The sequence below is a fragment of the Atta cephalotes genome (assembly GCF_000143395.1).
Source record: "Atta cephalotes unplaced genomic scaffold scaffold00075, whole genome shotgun sequence".
Classification (NCBI taxonomy): Eukaryota; Metazoa; Arthropoda; class Insecta; order Hymenoptera; family Formicidae; genus Atta; species Atta cephalotes.
In genome coordinates, this window is record NW_012130139.1 from 971144 (window position 1) to 994748 (window position 23605).

The window sequence follows — 23605 nt, forward strand, 5'->3', positions numbered from 1 at the left end:
TCTCTCTCTCTCTCTCTCTCTCTCTCTCTCTCTCTCTCTCTCTCTCCCCCCTTTCTCTCTCCTCTCGGAAAAGCGCGGGGATTCCGGGCGTCATCTTCTCCCTTTATATTCGCACAAGTTTTCCGATCGTTTGTAATTAGCGAACAGGGACGATGTAATTTGTTGTTAAATTAATTATCGAATAATTCTGTCCATCCGTTGAATCTATCAGACGGATTAATTCGAAATCTATTAGCGTGAACGACAAATCCAATGTATTTCGCGTGTATTTCTTTGTACGAACGAGTGGGATGAGTCGGTCATATTCGCCGGCGACAACTCAAGGTGAGATGTTGCCGGAGTAATCGGGGTCGATACGCGTCATGCCGGATAATGCGTAGATAGCAGAAGACGCGCGTCATTGACCGCGAGTGGAGGCGCCGCTCGGTGGACGTTGATGAGTACTAAGATTGGGATATACTGTTGTGCTATTGTGTTCAGGAATCCAATATTAACCCTGCAATTATTATCGTAATAAAATATTAACGATTATTACGCGTGTTCTGCATTCATTTCGCTATTGAGAATTAATTCTGAGAGGCTTGATGTACACAACTACCTACCAAAATGCAATCTTATATTCTAAAAACAGGTACTGGTAAAATTAATACGGTAAATTTTTTTTTAGATATAAAATCACAAATGATTTCCAGTGGATTATTATGGATTTTCTACAATAAGATGTTACCTAAGCTTTAAGTCTTAATCCGTAAGAAATTGATCAATCACAATTGGATGTGAAAATAATCGACTATGATTGGGGGGTTAGTTTCTTACGGCTTAAGATTTAAAATTAGGTAAAGACTAATGCAGAAAACTCATTAAAGTTTTATTTTTCAAGAATAACCAGCCCTCAAGAAAATTCGAGTGTAAATATTACTTAGTTTTGGCGTATGTTTTTTTCTCTTGTGAAACTTTTTAGAATATGCAAGAGAGTATAGCACAAATGATGCGCAAATTATAGTTCTTTAATTAAATTTAAAATAATATGTAATTTAAATAATCAAATGATTGTTTTAATTATGTATTATTTATGTATTAAATTTAATTAAAGAACTATAATTTGAGCATCACTTAACGCGCTATTCTTATCGTCAATTATATTATTATATTTTTTACATTATCGAGAGTTTTTATATAATTTCTTTGTATTTAGATATATAAGAAATTAAGGAGATTAAAATCGATATGTTGTCAAACTGTTGTCATTATAAATGTCATTTTCGAAAGTTTCCCTAGCTCTATAGCAAAATTTAAGTCATCAATTTCTCAGTGCTGATTGAAACTTTCGAGAATCAAGTTGTCTTTTCCGCTATTTTGTCCAACTCGTCTTCTTGTGCGTGTTATCCAAACTCTTCCCTTTCCATCGCACAATGGCAATCTGAATTTCGATTTGTCGAATCTCGCGGGGAACGTAATATCGTGTTCTTTGATCGTCGACTGCTGAAGAGCCCTTTGCCGATCAACTTACGACCTCCTGCCGGGGGTTGCGTCGTACAGCTTCACCGAGTGACTTGAAGTACTGTTACCCATTGTTTCGCGAAATGGATGTTCGATTCATTAATGTCGAAATTGCTTAGCGGCAACTATAGACAAATCCGTCGGCACAGGGTTTGCGAAAATCGACCGAACATACGACTGCCTGTTGGGATTATCGGTTCGCCGAGGGTTGATTCCGTTACGGGGTCTCTTTGTTCGTCCAGGTAGAGAAAAGGAAGGACTCGTCCTCTCTTTTGTGAGCGCCCGCAGGTATATGGGTGCCAGGTCGACGGGTACTGCTGTCGTTTCTGCGATCCGCCGGTCATTATCTTCGCCAATGACGAGGGTGTTATCCTTGAAGTAAAATTTATCATTCACGGTACGGCGCATCTGGAGACGATCGGTGAGTAAAGTTTTTGAAACTTTCGCTAATACTTACAATTAGTTACGGAGAAGATTGATGTGATTGATTATATTATTGCTTTCTCTTTAAGAACCTTTTCGACGAGATATAGTGAAAACGATAAAATTGATTTTTTGAGAGAAAATATTTCTCTCAATGATATCTCATCTTCTAAATTGCGTTTCAAACAATATGAATAAATCCAACAATAAAATAACGACTGATAATACACCACAATGATATATTTCTCAGCGAAAAACGAATCGCCTTGACTTGAAGCAAGTTTAAAGAAAGAAGAAAAAGGGAGAAACAAAAGAGAAGGGAAACAGAGAAGACACTTTTTTTTAATATCCTTTGTGTCACCCTTGTTCATAAGTCTCTGTACGTGTTGACGCGTTTCTGTACTGTGAGCCAGAACGTATATCGACCACCTTGTCTCAATCAACTAATTCCGCTGAATGGCCAATCGATTATCTCCTCGGTCGAGCGTGAATCCACGATGGCTCCCCAGAAAACAAGCGTCTTCCGCCGTTTGCGATTTCTTCCTGTTTTAGCCTCACATCAGAATTTGCAGCCACGCGCCATGAAATCTTTCGCTCCGGGGCTTAGAATTAGCTGTTTCGATATTGTATATAATATATTATACGTAAAGATAACCATAATTGGCAGTTCTAATATGTTGTTAATTATATGAAAATGTAAAGTAAAGAGGAATTGAGTAGCGTGTAAATGTGAGCGACAAATAAAATTCTTTTTATTACCGAAGTGCATATCGGTTCCTTTGTTCCTGATAGTAATTGGAACGGAGTTGGGATAGGTTCAGGTAACGTTTAAAGATAATTAATAGTTGCATGGCCCGTAAATACCGCTATCAGTGAAGCGTGCGGCCCAAGTGCGCGTGGGATCGGCAAATGGTTTCCGGGCGCATAAAAATTAATGGATTTCGGGCTGGCCTTCAACAGGACTCTTCGATTTCGACAGAACTGTTCAAGGTCGATCGTCCGGCGGATGTAAATGAAAGGGAAGCATTCTGTGCGCGCGCATAGTTCCTCACTTAAACTCGTTCAACTATCTTCTTTAAATTCTCCGAAGAGAGACTTCTCGAAGCACGCAATTATTAGCAATTGCTCTTTAAATGTATTGGCTGTATTTTGCAAAAAAAAAAAAGAAACTTTACAACTATTGTAAGATTTTTTTAATATTTGATTCTTGTTTTTAGTTCTCACTGGATCTAAATCTATAAAGCTAATCAAATTAAAGAATTTTTCAATTATCTATTATTAAAGAATCTTGTAACAGTTGCAAAGCTTTTTCTGTTGAACATAACCGTTGAAATTGTAAATAGATGTAGTCATTCTCTGAACATAAATTCCAAGATTCTTTTTTGTATGTGCGATGATTAAAGGTTTCTGAAAGTTTAAGAAAATGTACATGCTCACGTAATTTTTTGTATTTTCTGAGCACGTTTGATTGCTGTGTAAATTTTAATCAATATTATAAACGCTAATTAAAAAGTGTACCACAATATTATACCATTAAATACATTTTTCATAATTATATTCATCATTTTTTATTCTATATCTCATTAATCTTTTTTATCAATGTAGATAATTTTTGAAATACGTGGAGAAGGGTTTTAAATTTTTGAAACTTTTCTATCTTTTGTATAAAATTTACTTCTTTTTTTCATAAATTCCTTTCAAGTTTATTCCTTTCAACAAGTAAAAAATATGTATTGCAGAAATATCGAACGTTGATTATGGCAAAGGAGCAACTAGAAAATATTAAAATGTTAAATATTTCGTATAAATATTAGACGCAAAACATATTTGTTTTATATATCATATAACAAACATGCGATTCTATATTTTAGATACAGTCTTGCTTTTACTCTGAAAGAATAATCTACTAGATCGACGATTGGATTTCCGATAATTACATGTGGTTTTCGCGTGATTTCATGATATCGAACAAAGTTTCATCAGTGGAACGAACGCGGAAGCAGCTATAAGCTAGGGATAGCTTTAACCCCTTCGTAGATTGATAAAAGCATGGCAAGGAGAAGCAACTGGGATATTTCGGTGATGAGGGGAAGAGACAAGCGCGGGAGATAGAAGAAGATAGCAATAGAGGAATGAGGGGGAAATATGCTGAGGGAGGAGCTGAGGAAAAGGCAACGAGCGACGTGCTTGGAAGCAGAGAAGAGAAAGACCGCGAGGGTGCGTAAGGGCGGAACAGCCTCCGGAATCAATAGCGACTACGCATCCTTGGAAAATTTTCGCACCGGGAAGTTGAAAGCTATAACATTGAAAAGCATTCGGCCTTTTCATTTTACCGAACATTCATTTTAAGATTTAGTTTTTACATTCTTCGGAATTTTCTCTAATAGCATCTACAACTTAAGTATAGATTCCAAATTTCTTCGGGATGTTATCTTAGTTTAATATTATTATTTTATTCTCATAGTGAAAATTTTCAAATGAATGTTATATTTAAAATGTTCTACAATTTCTTTTACCTTTAACTAAAAATATTTTTCTAGATAATCTTCCAATTAACCTATAATATTAATACTAATAAAATATTTATTTCAACTTAAATAAAAAAATATAGTTTTTTTGTTTATTTGTGTTATGAAAATTTGCGAAATTACAATAATTTTTCAAAAAATTGAAAAAGTTCCTCTCATTTTTAACTCAACAGTTATTTCTCGAAATATGTTTAACAAATTTTTGTTTCTATTTACTTCAGCATCTGTTGTGTACATATGTGTGGTAGAGAGAGAAAGTTACATTAATTAATGCTTCAAGTTATATAACCACTGCTGTCTTAAACCGTACTGAATTATTTTCGCATTCTTTTCGCATACGGAAGGATAGGAGAGGAGTAAAGAGATGGAGTAAGGAAGATAAGTCGAGCTGGAGATAGGGCAGAAAAATCACTCACCTCCATCTGTTGCCGACCTGGCCGACCGGAGATTCTGGTAGGGCGGTGCCGCTACCCCTGCAAGCAGGAAAAGACATTCTATAGGATACGCAGGGATGTAAGGACCCGAGGTATTAGGAGTCGAGATGGGAAGGATGAGAATAATCGTGTTTTCCGCGCTACTTTTTTCAATTTTTTCCTCATTGCTTGTACACCCACGGAAAAATAATAAATGTTTACGTATAAATATTGCGAGATAAATATTGCTTTCTTAATTAAAAAATTTTCTATAAAATTATCAAATTTTAATTATTTTATACAAATGATTTTATATAAATTATTAAAATAGTTAACTGATACATCTACCAAGCCATTGGCCATTTTTCTTCTTTCCTTGACATCACGAGATATGCGCCAGAAAATGCGTAGCACGCAGCCGATATAATTTACCTAAATAAACATCAAGCTGGCGAGTTGTGAGGACAGAGTTCGTCGAGTCACGCTGAGTTTCGCGATAGGGAAAAAAACCTCGCTCGCTTCTCCAATTAACCGCCTCTCGCGACGTGCATATTAATTGCGGTATATTTGATGGTGGCGGCGGTGGAGGTGGGAGTGGTGGCAGCGAAGGGGGAAGAGATAGAAAAAGAAAAAAAAACTGAGAGAATTAATAATAACCGCTCTCTCGTTTGAGATACGCATCTGGCCTGATCGTTCGGCCAGGTGCAACGTCAACGTCATCGTCGTCGTCGTTGTCGTCGTCGTTGTCGTCATCGTCATCGTCGACGTCTTCCGTGATCCGTGCATATTCCGGGGGCCCGGCTCCTCCATGGCGTTCTTCTTTTACGCTGGTCACGGTAATTAAGAGGCATCGCCGTTAAAAATCACCCTCGTCGCGCGCGCTGTGTGGAATTTCAATTCGCTAGGGAACCTGTTCGCGGCCTGCGGGGCTGCTTGTGTTTTCACTTTCCGCGCGAGTACGAGTATTAATGACCGGAACTGTAGAGCGCTGCAGGATGTGCGATTTTTTGTGAATGCAGTTGTGTCTATATTAAGATTCGGGTACTTCGATTTTATAGACGTTAAAGTGCGCGTTCTTTGATCTTTAATTTCTTAGTGCTACCAATGAAGACTAAACTGGACGATTCTTAATATGTGAATGAGAAATATCTGAGGAATTAATGACTAATAATCAATATTCGCAAGATGATATAATAACACTAGCTTGCGAAAAATTGTTTTTTTTTTTAATGTATTATTGTCTACCGAACACAAATCCATTTTCCAAATTTAACTATCACGTCACAATTTTTAAGAAAAACGACGAGAGAGCAAAAAATAACAATTTTGAGAGCTTTTATGACATCGGCAGCTTGTTTTTTTGAAATTTTGTTAGTGCCATATATGTTAACCTTGAGTTTTAAAATGCATTTTGTTTTGTTTCGGTATGATTTCTCATTTTCAAAATATAGCAAATTGAAAATAGCTATATAGTATTTTATCATTTTCATATCAGTTTTTTTATTTAGTACGATCTGAAGTACAGTATATAATAAAAATATAAATACAATATCACGTGTATGAAAGCACTTGCTACATAATGCAGTATTAAGACGAAATAAAATGCCTTTTCCATATATTTTCCATACATGAAAAAATAACTTTTTTCAAATTGTTATATCACAAAAACTCAAAACTGCAATTCGCAGGCAAGTGTAATTTGCAAACTTATTGTTCGTTGATTAAATTAGTTTATAAATATAATAATTGTAATTTTAAGCTTAATTAGAAATTCCTTATGACCGGAGGAATTTCTTAGGACAGGAATACTGAAAATATATAAAGCGGTACAGATTTGAGAAGCCTAAGAATTTAAAGTGAGTTCTTGAAATATTTTTTGGTAAATTGTGCCATACTCAAACGTATGATAAACGTATGATAAACATGAGTGTCAAAAGAAGTGTATTTAATCTCTGTAATAAATCACAAACGAAATCGTCCTGCGATGCAATGATCCCTAATTTAGAGAGAGAGTGTTTCTCGTGAGCAGCTGGGTTCGAGAAATCGCGGATCGCTTTTTAAGCGACTGTTCGACGATTTTACGATTGTGTTAAGGCGGAACGAACGGAGTCCACAAAAGTGCTCAACCGACTACAAAGGGCAGCATAAATCCGGAGAATAAAGAAGAAGAAGAAGAGAGACGCGTGACAATTACTGCACGTCAGCGTACCTTCATTTCGGAATAATTAAACGGGGCCCTTTTACACCTGCGGATCGCGCGTACCACGCGTATCCATGAAATCCGGCGTCCACCCGTGACCGGACACGAGGCTCGATCCGGGATCTCGATAAGAGATCGATAAGCGGGTAACCGCCTCCGCTTCTTCTCGGCGGAACAAGACGAGAGAGAAAAAAACGGCCGACGTCACGACGAAGCATTATGCAACGCAGCGAAATCTGTAATTAAGATTTTTCGCCGTTATCTGAAGTCTTTCTACCTTCTCCTTCTTCGGAGCGCACGCTCGCGCTGTTATTAATTATTAATGAAGGGGATACGCGTGGTCATCATCATTTCCAAACAAAAGGGATTTATCGCGTAAGACGGCCGTCGAACTTGAGGCGCGTGTGCAGCTTTTTACTTATTAAACTTGAGAAAGATATAAGAGATTGGAAAAAAATATGTAAAATATATTTGACTATGTTAAATATTATAAAATTTTCTGATAATGATTTATCAGAATTTATTTATTTATGAATAATATTATTTGTATTACATAAAATATTATCGAAATATTTTAATTTAAATATTTGATAATATATAAAAAAAATGTTTGTGTAATAATCCAATTTAATAAAATCATGAAATTTGTTTATATGCAATTTTAATTCGCTCGAATATTTAGATTAAATTTTATGATAAATTGACCAAATTTTTTCATTCTTTTTATAAGGATTTGCACAGAATTTCGATGCATCGTTTACATTTTAATTCGACTATTAATGAAAAATCGCAACCTCTACGCCAAGTTCGTTATCGTTGGGGCGAAAGAATTATTAAACGACGAGACCTCGCTTCACGCCTACTTGAGGTCTCAACAGCGATAATCGCATTTTCGTCGATCGCGTATTACTTAAGAGCACAAATTGCGTTGTACCCTGAAGCATTCGATCAATAATTCGGATCGAAACTGCTGGTATTACGTACATAAAGTTTAAAGGTGTTTCCACGTCAGTGCATACATCTTATATTTTATGAAATAAACGGTTTTGTTTTTGAAATATAGTATCTATAATAAAAAATTTTTTTTAACTACATACAGATTTAAAAATAATTTTGTTAAATCATCAAAATAATTGTTGGACAATTAAAATAATTACGTAAAAGTTTCAAGTACAGAAAGTTTAACATTCTAATAATCAATTTGAATGCCTTTACGTATAATTAGTTTGGTCCAATAAAATTCTCCACACATGTTATATATATATATATATATATATCTTTTTCTAAAATTTTTTAAATCTGTATCAAATTTTTAGATAAATATTTCAGCAAAAGTTTTCTTTCTGTACTATCACGAGTAATCCGAAGTCTGTGTAATATTAAAAAAAAATTGCTTTCATTAAAATTAAATGATTTAGTCAATATGGAAATTGCTCTTAATTACAGAGAAGTAAACATTAATAAAATTAAATAAATAAAAAATTTCCCAATTAAAAGTTTATATTTTAACAATTTAAAAAATATTAACGTTTATCACATATACTTATTATTTAACACAATAGCATTTGACAGAAAAGTGACATTTATTCAAAATCGTGAAAAATGCATATGCAAACGCGATACTCAATTTATACTAATGAAGGTAAAATATACACTTTATTTTTATTATTCTATAAATCGAAGTGTCGCGTTTGCATATGCATTTTTCACGAGTGGTCAATTTGAATTACGATTCTGATTAATTACGCACATAATAGATGATTCGTTAAGCATCGACGGACGATGCCTTGTTTATGAAAGTGCAACGAGATAAGCGCGTGCTAACGGCATGCGTGTGGACGCAGCTGCACGTACGGGGCCCTCTCGCCTATCGAGAGAGCTCCTCCTCTCATCCGGACGTCGTCCCTCGAGGCTCGTAGAAAGATATACCTTGAACAAACACGTCGGAAGAAGAGATCCTACCGGGCGGGACCGTACGTATCGTTTTACTTTCGCTTTAACGTGACAAGGCGCCGCCATTGCTCCTTGCGTGAATTTGAGAAGGAGGGCAAGCCAAAGAAGAAAAACTTATCTTCTTTTATGAAAGAAGGAATAATAAGATGGTGTAAGTGAAATTTAGAAGTATTATTAAATCGTGATTTCCATCTCTTCAGAAATATTTTATTCGCTAAGAGATCGCGTCGATTAATTAAAAATTATATATTATATTTATAAATAATACTGAGCCATTATTTTTTTTCTTTATTTACATTAAGAAGAAAAACTTATTTTCTTTTATGAAAGAAAGAAGATAAGATGGTGTAATATTATTAATTCTAAATCATGATCTCCATCTCTTCAGAAATATTTTATTCGCTAAGAGATCGCGTCGATTAATTAAAAATTATATATTATATTTATAAATAATACTGAGCCGCTATTTCTCTTCTTTACTTACATTAAAAATTAAATAGAACGTGTTTATAACATTTGGCTTATTACCTAATTAAAAATCTTTTTTCTTCTTTCTGATTACATAACTAATCGATAAATAAAAATATGTATATGTGTATTGATGCGTAACACAATAAAGCACGTTATTAATAAAAATTCCTTTTTTTACTTGCTATACAATAGATGATAAAAAAAAAGCAGCAACAATTTTGCAATGTATTTATGATGTGGAGGCCTTAAAAGTAAAAGGAAAGATAAATGAAGACATATTGCTAAAATAATTAAAAACCGCACGAAGAAAGATAAGGGGAGCGGTGGCGAAATTAGAAGCATCGAAGAAGTTGAGAAACTTGCACTCGGCAAAAAAAGAAAGATTGGTAATAGAGCCGGGTGTGTGCATCAGCGCAACAAGTGCATGCAGGATGCACTTCGGTCGCTCGGAGCCAGCCAGTGAGGAGTTGGGGTGGGTCGAAGAAAGGGGTGGAGAAGGACGAAAGAAGCGATGGAATTAAATGCATGGCGGAGGAGGGGAATACAGCAGGCGAAGAGGGCACGAGATCGGCACGCGCCGAGTGCAACGATTCACGTGAGGAAGACTGAAGAGGGAGAAAGAAAGAGAGAAAGAGAGATAGAAAAGGGTGAAAAGGAAGGATAAAAAGAACAAGAGAAATCGACCGAGATGCACCGTAAAGAGGGCGAGAGATGCGCCTCGAGACGAGAAGATGTGTGCCCCCCCCATCACCCTTTTTATCTCGCGAACGTGTTCGCGGTCGAATTTATGGCAGGAGGTGGAGAGAGATTCGCTCGGCGAATGACGTGCATGGCTTCGAGTGCCCGGGGTGCATCGTGCAAAGTGCATTCGGGCTGCTTACCAGACTGCACCGACCGCAGGGGGGCTGCTACCCCTTTTCTCCCTCCTGGTGTATGTATATACATGTATATTGTGCAACAACCTGCGTCGACCTCATACGCCGCGAGGTGCAGCGGCCTTGTCATGTAAATGAGAAAAGTGCATTCGTACGCACGCGTGCGAAGTTATGCGGAAATGCAAGCGACGTACACATGCTTTCATGCTTTCGGTCATCATGTTGACGACCGGTATATGCTCGAATGACTCTTTTAAAAGCGTTAGATGCAATGTTTCCTGGGGTCAACGAGTAGTGCACTTGTCGTCCGAGATGAAATGTCAACACGCACGGAATTGATTAACATTAAATGAAGATATATCACGAAACATCGTCATTGTGCACTACTAATGTTATTTTTTTATGTTGTTTCGTTAATCAATCAGATCTACGAGGACAATAACGCAGCATCATTCTTAGAAATTTTGGAAATGATTTTAAGCTAATTTTAAAACACATACTGTTCATTACTGTTCAATATATTTTAAAGATATGATCAAATAATATGGCATATGCAACAGAGAAGGGAGTGAAAAACATCTCACTTGGGTCTTTCTTGGGATCAACTTTGCAAATGAGAATAATATACTCTGACAAGAATTCTGTTTTGTAATACTCAAGTAACTTTTAACAGAATAAAAGTAACTCTATCTCTTTCTGCTTGGTCTACAGTTGTTCCGAGTAAGAAAAAAAAATTCAATTACTTTTTTCATTCACACTGTACATAATTTTATTGTTAGAAGATTAATTGAATAAGCTCTTTTTTATAAAAGTTATTTAAAAAAATGGGATAACAAAATTAATTTTAATAAATGAGGGAAAACTGTAAAGGAACGGAATAAGTCTGTCTGGCGTTGACTAATAATTTCGTTACATGTTTTCAAGCTGTCGACTCGTACGTAATTCCGACCGGTACGTAATTCCCCTGTCTGCTGCGGTGAATGAGTATCGCACGCAAAAACAGAATAATGCGTATTGCACGTGCACAGATGCACCGCAAAGTGGAACGTGCTTTCTCGCGGCCAATGCACGGAGGTGAGTCTTTGCGGTTACACTTTCGTCTGACATATGCGCAAATGATACCTGCGAATGATTCCACGTGCCGAATTGGAGAATCGCAACGTGTGGTTGTCAACAATGTGTACGTGTCAACAGGCCGCAAATGTGTCTGGCGACATACGTTTCTGAGAACTTTCTTGGACACACAAATTTCGGGACTCTTTAAGGCTTGAAAATAGGAGGAAAGGAAACGTGTGTTCGATGTCTCGTTGTTTGCAAATTTTACCGTAAGCAAGTATATTAATAAAAAGAAATCATCTTCTGAATAAATCAATATGTTCGATATACAATGAAAGAAAGTTTTGCTGACAATAAAATTTCATTAATTTTATTATTACAATCCGAGTTCTCATCAACTTCTGACTGGATACTATAATATTTTTGTAAATATTTAAATCTAAAACTTTAATGTCTCAAAGTTAAAATTATGGAAAAAGAATCGTAATATATATATAGCTCATGTTCGATAAAAAATAGCTAAAGTATTCCTCAAATAAATGACTACATTTTTATTACGACCTTCTTATCGTCTATCATCGTCTAATATAATTTTCTATCATCATCATCATTTTTCTAAGTCATTATATAAGTATTACATCAAATTCTTCGAATGCAAGTAGTTTTGTTAATATTAAAAAAATCGTTTTTAGTTAAATTTACACGCAAAGAAATTAAAAGCAAACCAAAGGCTAGGTTGTATGCGCGTATTTTCGGGGTTAGGCATTTTCCGGTCGGTTCTCACACTCGCGGGGGCTACTTACGGGCGTAAAGGGGAGAAAGAGAGAGAGAAAGAGAGGAGGGAGGGAGAGAGAGAGAGAGAGAGAGAGAGAGAGAAGAGAGAGCGAGCATCGACGGCGGGGCAGAGGCAGTTAAAGTGGACGGAATTGGGAGCACGGTGGATCCCATGGAAGGCATTGTCGAAGACTCGACCGAGGGTTGAGAGACAACCCGCGGGCTTAAACTAGTTTCCGCTCGTACCAGTTCGCCGCTTCCACGCTTCTTCCTCCTCTCTCCTTTTCACCCCCTCTAACCCTCCCTCCATCCCTCGTTCTTTCTTTTTCCTCTCCAGTGTGCGCGAACGTCGCTTTACATTTGAAACATATCGGCTTATATGGAAATGAATGTTTAGCCATGCATCGGCTCCTAAACATCAAAAAACGGCGAGCGAGCTCGCCGCTGGAAGCCGCGTCTTCGACCTATTGCAGAAGACAACTCGGAAGTGATACCCGTTTCCCTGTCTCCGTCCCTTTCTATAGAGTATATAATAAACTTCTACTCTTCCCTCGCCTCGCCGGGCATCCGTTCGTCCATCCTTGAATAACGATCTCCCACGGCGTGTAGTAATAACGATCGCGAAAAGATCGTGCGAAGATCGTTGTGTTATCTGGGCTTTTCATATTAAAATTCGAGCAGTATTATAATAGCAATACTAGAATTTAATTTACACTCGTATATATATTTATGATAATTGTTACTTGAAAGGATCATTCAAACTGGTAACCATCAAATGAAAAAGATGGAGTGCAATCGTATTTCGTTTTTTAATTGAGTTTTTCATGTTTTTTTGAGTTTTCGTGTTTATTTCTGTGAATCTCTCTGTGAATTTTTTAATAATTTGAAATAAAAGCTCCATTCTTTTTCTTCTTCAATTGTAAAAATGCTATTTTCAAAGTTCAATTAAGAAATTCTATGTTAGAATTTAATATATCTCAAGGTAAATTTTCATCTTATTTAATTAATACATTTTCTAAAAGCATAATAAACTTTTTAATTACAAATATGAGCATACAAAAATGTTTGATAATGAATTATTGTTTAATACTAAGGTAACAATAATCTATAGACGTTTCGACTCACAGAGTCTTTTTCAATATAAATTAAATCAGCTTATTCTACTTAACGTACAATATATTATTGTTTATCGAAAAGAATTCCATGTCGACTATTCCATTGTAATTAAATCTGATGGTAATGGTAAATCATGTCTATAATAAACTATTGTAATATATATTTTTTCCATTTTCTTTAAATTAAAAGAAAACAAAAAGAAAAATAGGAGACAAATGCTTTTTGGAACTTATCAGTAAGTCAATGTGTACTTTTATACATATCAGAAAAGTTGTATCTCTGCCACGTATACGTTATCTGTTGTATTCGATAAAATAGTCATACGTTTATTAAAACGTTTTTTAATTAGCGTTATCTCTTCGGTCGAGTATTGATTTGGTTGAATGACAAATTCTCCGTATGCGACGGCACGTTCCCGAGGCATATCGATAAGGCTGCTGTAAGCTGCTCACTGGCGAAGAAAGAAAAAGAGAAAGTGACGGTGGTCGATATCGATGCACAAGGGATGAAAGGAAGAATGAGAAACGAAAAGCGGGCTCGGGGGATGGAAAAATAACAGATTGCAGTTATGGCACGAGCGAGCGAGCGAACAGTCTGACATGAATTCTCTCAGCTCGTAGCTCGTGAGCAGGAGTGGCAGGTGCTACATTTTTTTTCGAATTGCTTGCCTCATCGTTGAGAAAGAGAACACTGCCTCCGCGATGTTGTGTAGAGGCTCCCAAACTGTGCCTCGCAAAAATGCGTCGCGTTGAGTATTTATTTAGATTAATTCTTTTGTTTATTGAAAAAAGTACGACCTAGATTTTTTTTGTAAACTGTTTCTTGCATATGACTACGGCCAAACATTTTGGAAATGTTTGAGAATTGAATATAATATTTATTGTATTACTTGGCTTGCGCAATACGATAAAAATGGACAAAATATTTACATAAATACATAAATACATAAATAGTTTCCTGATTGAATTCAATATCTTTTTAATATACTTAAAAGAGCAGAAATAAATTACGACAATATCGATTGCTAGTGTCACCATAATAGAAGAGCTTTATCTTTTAATACAGATTTATTAGAGGATATTTATTATTATGTTATTTACGTTAATAATAATGCACGAGATATTTAGTGATAAATAGCGAGTTATATCTGATTATCTTATTGGCTTGTCAAATAAGCAATCTATTGTGCGAGGAATTTATGAAAATTCACGATTTATGGTAGACAAAAGTGCCGACCGCTTTATGATATCGAATTGATGATGGTATCATGGCTCTTGGCGCTTCGTTATCGTCAACATACGTTGAAACCGTTGCTGCTATTTATAATGTAGATACGTACCATCGATCCATGTATACGTGAGCATGTGAAGAGAATAGTGGAGAGTGTAAATAGTATTCTAAGTATATTTCATGCACGATTCAACACGAACACACAATGCTATCAACAGTTTAGAGTAATGCTACAGCACTAGTGTAACTATCCAAATATAATAGTCAACTCAACAATTAATATACCCGGTTTCATAAAAAATAAGATTAACTTTAATCTCAGTTGATTTTACTCTTTATCCTTTTACTCTTTATCTCTTTCTAATTTTAGAATTAAAAAAAAAGATAAACAGTAAGTTAAACCGAGATAAAAATTAATCTACATTGATGGAAAGGAGCATAAATCCGATAAAATCTTTCTTGGAATTTCTAATCTCTTTAGTGAGATTATTTTTCTCAAATCACTGCGGATGCTGACAGCATTGAACTGCATCTTCTATCTCTATTCAAAGTGATATTACTCACACATTTAATACGTATTTTAATACGCATTCTGATAGATCTCGATGATTTATGATACAATCCGCAATAAACACGATTTAACGTCTCTTATCCACATCTAAGTTAACACGATAAGAATCGTAGATTTAAAGTGAAACGGATACGATAATTCGCACAATCTCTTACAGGAAGATTTTCAAGGTTTAGTACGTGGCGTAACAAAAAATATTTTAATCGCGCGTGTTCAATATGAGTATTTTTAAATTACATTTTAATAAAGAATACGATACAGATCTCTTTTACAGATTATTTAAAAAAATTGAAACTAAATTCCTAAACATACAATCGTGTTAATGAATTTTGATACATTTTCTTCAAGGTCATTTTTTAATTACAGTCAATTGACAAACTATTAAAAGAGACTATTAAAACATTAAAAAAAAAAAACAAGCGATATAAATGGACAGTTTAACGTACATAATGAACGGAATAAATTCAACAATCGAATATCTTTTCCCTTTCTATTAACTAACTTCAATAAATCCCAGAAAAAGAATTATAAATCGGATAATATTGTATATGAAGCAAACAGGATAAATCTAATAAAGGGGTGTCCTTTCTCTTTTTACTAATTAGCTTCAACAAGCTCTAAATAAAGAATCGAGTATACAAATCCCCCTCTATAAATTTCGAAACGCGTTTTGCTCTCTATAAATTTCGGAATGAGTTCCACTGTGACGATACGATTTAATCCACGGCGATTTTTGCCCGAGCACGTTCGAGCACGAGTTCGAACTCAAACTCTTGTGCATGCGCGCACGCGCGCATTTACTCGCGTGCGGCCAATTACGCACCTTGTTACGCGCGGTATTACGCGCGGCCCGATCTCTTCTGCGATCGCCTGCGTGCAACCGGGCACGGGTTAACGAACCTCTTGAAGTTCCGCACTCGCGAGCGCGGTGTAGAACGAGAGAAAGAGAAAGAAGAAGAGAGCGAGGAGACAAGAGAGAAATTAAATAAGTATGAGATATGTACGCGATTGATCTGCGTATTAGCAAGAAACGCTCAGTTGGTAGTCGCCTAAAAATAATGGCTGAATAATTTTGATAACTTTCGATATCGATCGCAGTTTTAATAAATAAAAAATCGCGATGGGATCACGGAGTCCGTGCCACAAATTTATGACGATCAGTTAAGGTTACAGTGCAGCGGCAATGCTTTTTTTTTGCAACGACTTTATTAATATGACTGAGGGTCTGTAACGCGGACATGTGACACAAGATATATTTTATCAAGCGTTTTTAAACGATGATACATTAAATCATGCGATCACACGCAATCAGAATTTTTCATGATTCGTGCCACCGGTATTCGCTACAAGGACCTAACATTTTCAACAGATCAAATAAAATATTTAAAAAATAGAATAATATTAATTTAGTTTGTGATATATGAAAAATTAAATAAGATTTGAATTTCTTTACACTTAATTACTATTAATTACAATCGCTGTTACATTACAAACGTAAGAATTTGTTATACTGACTGTGACAATTCTATAATTATTAAAATAATTGTACATACGAATGTTTATAAATTTTGAGAAACCAAATTTAGAAAAGAATAATTAAAATTTATTTTTTTTCTTCTTTTGGATAGTTTCCATGTACAGAAATCGCGGAAATATCTTGAATTTATGAAAATTGATGTTTAGCTTTTTTTTTAATAAAAATTATATATTTAGACAGATTTTTCTTTTTTTCTCTCTCTCAAACTATTTAAAAACCATGCTTTCACAATTTAATGACAAAATTTTTGTAACTTACCGTTTTTTTGCTGCGCTGGCTACGGATGGTTCTACAACGAGCGAGGATCCGAGATAGGTATATCCTGCAACGAAAATGAAGGAGCTGGTTTTTAGGTGTGTCTTTAAAGAGGCGTACGAAATTCATGGACACGTAACATAACACAACGGTGCGGCCAGTAAATAGAGCGATTACCAATCTCGCGGTCCAGACCTTGTTATTGTAAAGGGTGTCCTTTCATCTATTCACATAATAGAAGCCGACGAAAGTTAACGGTTATTTCATTGTTATGGCGTAAATAATCCGTAGTTGTCCAATAGCGAAAATCGACATATTATATACCTTTTCATTGTATTAATATTCTCTTTTTGGTGCAAATAATAATAACTTTCCCGAATTGATATCTTTGTCTTAAATTCATTAATTTACAAGTATATTGATTAAAAGCACTTTTACTTATATCAATTTTGTATAAACATATATATATATATATATATTATTTTTTTTATTAATAACGTTAATTATGTTGTTATAAAAATTCAAAAGAATTACATCGATGAGACAAACTTTTACTGATATTAGCTTACAATTAGTTCTCAATTAAACTTTAATTCTTCCACTGCTACTGCCATATAAATTTTGATAAAAGTACAATTAAATATTTTCATTGCGATTTTCTCATGCGTCTCAAGTCGAACAGCAGAATTGGATCAATGGGTCAGTGTACAACCTGTTTGAGCCTCGACCTCTGACCTCGCGAACGAAACGAGGAGAGATGGGAGACTTTTCCCATGGAAAATCATATGCGGTCGGACACCACACCGGTTCCGCCGCGCGGTCGCTTCCGGGTTCCGGTGTGCACGTGTGCGGTAACGGTGCAAAAATCGCGGCTGGCATTAATCTAGCCGAAAGCTATATCACCATAGCTACACCTCACTCATATTCTAATCAGGATCAAAAGGTTATGTGAACTGTCGGACACATTTCGTAGTTCGCGAGAAAGAAGGAGAACGGGAAAGATAGTTGGAAAAGAGAGAGAAAGAAAGAGAGGGTGGAGGGAGGGAGGGAGAGAGAGAGAGAGAGGGAGAGAGGAAGGGAGAGAGAGAAGGAAGATTGTAGAGCAGCGTATATACAGCACACACAAGTATTTCCTTACGTTTCCTACGTGCCAGGTGTCGTTTACCGGTCAAGCCCATCTAATTTCCCATGACCGGTTCCTCACCGCGCGAATCGCGAGAAGAATAGATTCGCGAATCATTCTCGTGCCGAACGGTCGCTCGACGTAGTGCTCGTTAAGCGGATCCATTGAGGTGCCTTCGGTGTCAGCTCTTATGATTGTGCCCATTTAAATTTTAATCGAAGGAGAACGCCTGTCAGAATCGAACTACCACTTCGTTTACCACCCTCAGTACTCGTCGTCTCGTCAATCATATATAATATAACTATATTATTAATTATTATAGTATAGTAAGACATCACTTAATTGCTATTAAAATCATAAGTAATCAAGATTTTTATAATTATGAGCTGTCTTAATTCTAATCAATTTCGCGAGACTCGTATCTATGAATAAAAATATACTTCCTTGAATTTAAACGTTCCGCATCTAAACAAAGTTCTTCGAGACTAGATTTTCTCGTGCGATATAACGGCGTGGGTCAAGTGGTGAACTCGTTTCGCATAGATTCTATTAGATGCTACGCTCAATACAATGAGAGTATGCATACGTCGTGGCTGAACGAGGAGCCGGGTTGAGAATGCGAATGAATTAAAAGTATAGGAATATGAAATGAAATAAGGAGAATGCGCGAGCCAGCAGAAAAATGGCGTGCTCGCGTGTCTCTCTCTCCTTTACAGTCATTCGTTCGACAGTGGGAGAGAACGAGATAAAGAGCAGTAGATGGACGAGAGGAAAGGAGTGGCTATCTAAATGGCTACTTAGTATGTCTCGTGTCAGGTCTCTCCCCTCGCGAACTCTGCTCCGTCAGTAATAATATTCGTAAGTGTACCTATATAGACGAGTGTGCTCGACCGCGTAGCTAACAGGTTTCATGCGAAAGCCAATTCGGTGGCGAGAGAATGAGAGAGGTACAAAGTTCGGGGTACGTCCTGACGAGGTTTTAATTCGATTCTTATGCCGCGTTAAATACGCCGCGCATTTTACGCCCGATTTCACGTGCCGTAAAGATGGGACGAGATTGCACCAGCGCGAGCGGGGTTAACTCTGCCATTACGTTTACTAAAGTGGGGCTTGAGAAGCGCCTCAAGTACAACAAAACACGACGGCACTGATGACAATGCACAGATATAATAATAAATATAAATATATATGTATAACACACAACGCGGTAACAATGATACTAAGACAGACGCTAAAATGAAGCAGAAAATTTCAATACTGTTCGAGAGAAACAAGATAATGTAGTAATGTACTTGAATTGTGTAATTAGTAAATGTGTAATTAAAAACTTTACGTTCATGTCATCGATATTGAAGTGCCTGTTAAGAATGATACAAAGTTAAATATAAACAGTTCTCTTTTAAATTGAATTTATTATATTATATAGAGAATATTGGAGATTTTGTATAAAACAGATCAAATAAAATGTATAATAAAATGTATAATAATTAATAAGACTTTTTTTTTTTAATGAAGATGTAAAGCTTCTTAACGATTTTTCAAATAAAGTTATTATTATAATAACTAATATTAACTTATTGTTCGACTTAAATACTTAGTAGCAGTTACAGAACACTAATATTAAATGTTATACGTACTATGTATGTATATGTAACATAGTCTATCTAATTCTAAAATTTTATGATTCTTAGGTGCAATAAATGTCTTTCATCTACCTCATCCATTAATATGCTGCACAAAAATCTATAATATAAAAAATTATTCCTTCATCTGTGTATATGTAGGCATTTAAGCAAATTAAATTGAATATGAGTTTTCTTGGATGAAAATAAAGAATGATTATGAAAGCGTCTCTCTGAACTGGTTCATAAATGCTCACGAACTTCCGGGAAAGCTCCGACTCTTCGTTTTGACGATGGGACACCCGTTATACGCTTAAAATATACCGGCATCTCGTATGGGGCGCGCTGCGAAGAAATGCAGAAACAGCAGTTGCTATGCTAGATGGTACTACTCCCTCCAAAACGTGTACACCCTCTTTCTCTTTCTCTCTCTCTCTCTCTCTCTCTCTCTCTCTCTCTCTCTCTTTCCTTCTCTCTTTCCTCAACGCATGTGTTGTGTTAGAGTAGACGAAAGAGAGCGAGAGAAAAGGAAAAGAAAGTGAGGAAAAGAGAGATGAAGAGAGCACCGAAGAGAGAAAGAGAGAAAGACGGAGTAAAAGAGTAAGAGAGGAACTAAAAGAAGAAATACTACACAGAAGGGGCGAATTACACGTGGTAGTTCACGACGTGAAGAGGGCAGACGGGTATTCGGAGAAGGGCCATGAGGGGATGAAGCGAGGGACGGAGGACTGTACGAGAAGAGAGAGAAGAGAGAGAGGAAGAGAAAAGGAGAGGAGCTAAAAAGAGGGAGTGAAAACGAGATCGTGAAGGTAGCGAGCAGGCACAGGGGATCATGGAGTACGAGACGACGAGTGAAAGAAGGAACGAGGAAGGGCCAAGAAGATGGGAGCGAGATGGAGCGCGGGGCTCTCGTTTCAGAGAGCTTCTAAATTCTCGTGGTCCGGGTCTGGAAGCGGGTTTCGTAGTCGAGCCGAGCCGGTGTATGTATATGCGGTGAACGAAGTGAGAGCGCGGGCAGGAGAGTAGTAGGTTAGCAGGCGCTCTCTCCCAAGGGAGAGGGTGCTAGGCAGTGATCCTGACGTACGAGCAAGATGGCAAGTGCCTTTATAGTGGGTCAGCACTAGACTTGGGCACCCGGCCAGCAGCCTTCAAGGTCTCCTTAGTACACGCTGTGACTGTCTCTCCCTTCTACCCTGTCCCTCTCTCATCCCTCGCTCTTTTACCCCGCACTGCCTGCCCTGCCCTTCTTTTCCCTACAACGCGGCATAGCAGAGTCGCCAGGTAGGTGAGTCCATTTCTTCTTCTTCTTCTTCTTCTTCTTCTTCTTCTTCTTCTTCTTCTTCTTCTTCTTCGTCTTCTTCTTTGCCAGTTAGGGTTAGGCTAGAGCAAGCTAGCAGCAAATTTCGGCGCGTTATCCGGACGTAGTAGAATTGCCGTGTAACCTCTACTTAATATATATTCATTCATTTTTTTCTCTCTTTCTTTTTTTAACCCTCTTTATCGCCCTCGTATTTTGAATGAGCAAACCTTTTCAAGTATTTTTCAAGAACGAAACTCGCGCGAGATTTCAAGTTTTTTATACGGTAAAGTCTAAGAAAGCCTACAAAGATATATTTTGGATATTGAATGAAATACGAATTGAAAATTTTGTAACTTATTAGCTTTCGCAGAATTTATAATTAGAAAGAAATATATGTAAAATATAAATACATAATATCAAAATCTGTACATACATATATATCTTTGAATTTAAATATCGAATTAATTATTCGATATATGTGTAACATTCAATTTTTACGATTTGCGAATAAATCTATTTGTTAAATAATAATCTATTAATTATACAAAGCCACATCTTAAAATTAATCGCTAAAAGATAATGTTATGGCTGCAGGGCCAAATGTAAACGTAAGTGTAGAGTGACAAACAGGATCAAACGTATCTACGATATTAAATATCAGCTATTATGCACCGTTCTTTAGTCTCACTATGTCGATTATTCATATAAGACACGATTCTAAGAGATGAAGGTAGATCCCGAAAGTACATCCGGAATATAGCGTCAGCGGTTTCCTATCTCGCTGATAATGACGAGAAGCTTATCCGGTAGTCATTCATTTCGACGAGTCTAACTCCACTTTTGATTGGTTCAAATTCAAAAATTACTTTTACTTTAAAAAAAATGATATTTAATTTTTTTTCGAAAAATATATTTTTAGTAAAATCGCAATAATTATCTCATTTTGTAAAAATTATTTCGTGTCTCGTTTGAGATTTTGTGATATGGTTTATATGTATATGTTGTTATTATTATTCATTAATTCTCATAGATTAGTGTGTTCAGGTTATATTTCAGTTGAATTATTTTGATACATTAAATAAAAATATATTATTGAATGACATAACACTGACAATATTCCTACAGGGGAAAGACAAGGAGATGTTAGAAATGAAGGGAGATAGGATGAAGAGGGCCCAGAGTACATCGGCTCTACGGGGACGTAATGAAATATTTGGGTAGCGCTGCGCCGGGAACGAGAATGAGAATGGGAATGAGAACAGGTTCCTGTTGCGCATTCCAGGCCGATGCTGAATACCGATGCCGTGGACACGGCGGTTGGCACGGTTAGGTACATAAATTACTATTGGGTTACCGCTCGACTTGTCTCCTCAGTCCCACGGAAATCCTTTCACGAGCCATGACTCACGCGACGTACCATGTAACATGAATTGATAAGAACGGCATATCGGGAAAATGATGGAAACTGACGCGACTAAGTTGATAAATGCACGAGAGCTCTATCTGTTTATTTTTTCAGCTTGTTAAAAATAAATAGAAGAATTGTTGTTTCTCGAGATAATTGCTTACTGAACTTTCACGTTCTATTATTTTGAAAGGCATTTCCAAATGGTTTTATCATGTAATGGTTTTATATTTAATCATGTATTTGAATATTCGTATATTACGTAATTATTTGAGAACTGATAGAACTGGACAGACCAACATGCAAGAAAAATGACGAAGTAATAAATAATCGTTATAAAAAAAACGATAGGCTCGAGAGGAAAGAATGTAGTAATTCATTTCCTCGAAAATGGTCTTTAAGATCAGCATGGAAACGTTATGCATTTCGAAGATGAGAATTATTTGAGAATGAAATTGTACAACCGGTCGCGTGGTTTCAGAAAATACAGGGTAATAAGAAAAAAAACCTTCAGCGTTTTATATGATAGATAGTTATACACACGAAAATAGATGATAATATGCATAGAAAAAATGGAAACATATTCATAAATATGTATATTTTTTTGTATATTTTTTATAAAAATAAATTTGCTGTATTAAATTAATAACTGTATAATTTTGATTCTGCGAAACTTCGAAGCTTTTAATATCGAAGCTTCCAAAATTCGAATATCGAAGCAAATCGCCAATCATATTTCAAAAGATCAAAGTCAGGATTTATTAAAATTATATCAGTACTGTATAGTACACAAAATATTATACATATATAAAATATTATACATATATGTTAGAAATCACAGAATCAGTTAAAATTATAATTATTTGTGATTTTTTTCAAGGAATTTATAATTTCTCATAACGAGTCTAAAAATTCGGTTACTGTCCCATCATATAGTTCAAGAAAATGAGATTATTAGAATTTTGCATTCGAAAAATGCAATGTCGTTTCTACCGACAATTTCACTGTAAATATAAGTGGGCTAGTTAGTCAATTTCCACAGTGCGGCAGAAGCGTAAAGCAAGAGGAATCGTTTAGAACTCGGTTGGCCTTGTGGCTCCTCTTTCTCGTTCCTGCGTTTTCGATCCCGCCTCTTTCCTCTATCTCCCGCATCCTCACACCCTTTCACTCACTCTTTCTCTTCCTCTCTTTTTCTCTCTGTCCATCTTTTCCTGCCCCTCTCTCTCTCTCTCTCTCTCTCTCTCTCTCTCTCT

At 36.2% G+C, this 23605-nt stretch overlaps 1 protein-coding gene across 1 annotated transcript in view; it reads right to left on the reverse strand.

Moving 5' to 3' along the window:
* Nucleotides 1-14515: 14515 nt before the first annotated feature.
* Nucleotides 14516-23605, reverse strand: part of LOC105624326 (insulin-like growth factor 2 mRNA-binding protein 3-A) — a 27865-nt gene continuing 18775 nt past the window's right edge. The window contains exons 2-3 of the mRNA XM_012205683.1: nucleotides 16906-16969; nucleotides 14516-14621 (exon numbers count right to left, since the gene is read on the reverse strand). Of these exons, the coding sequence (XP_012061073.1) occupies nucleotides 14516-14621; nucleotides 16906-16969 (170 nt within the window). The remainder of the gene's footprint in view (nucleotides 14622-16905; nucleotides 16970-23605) is intronic.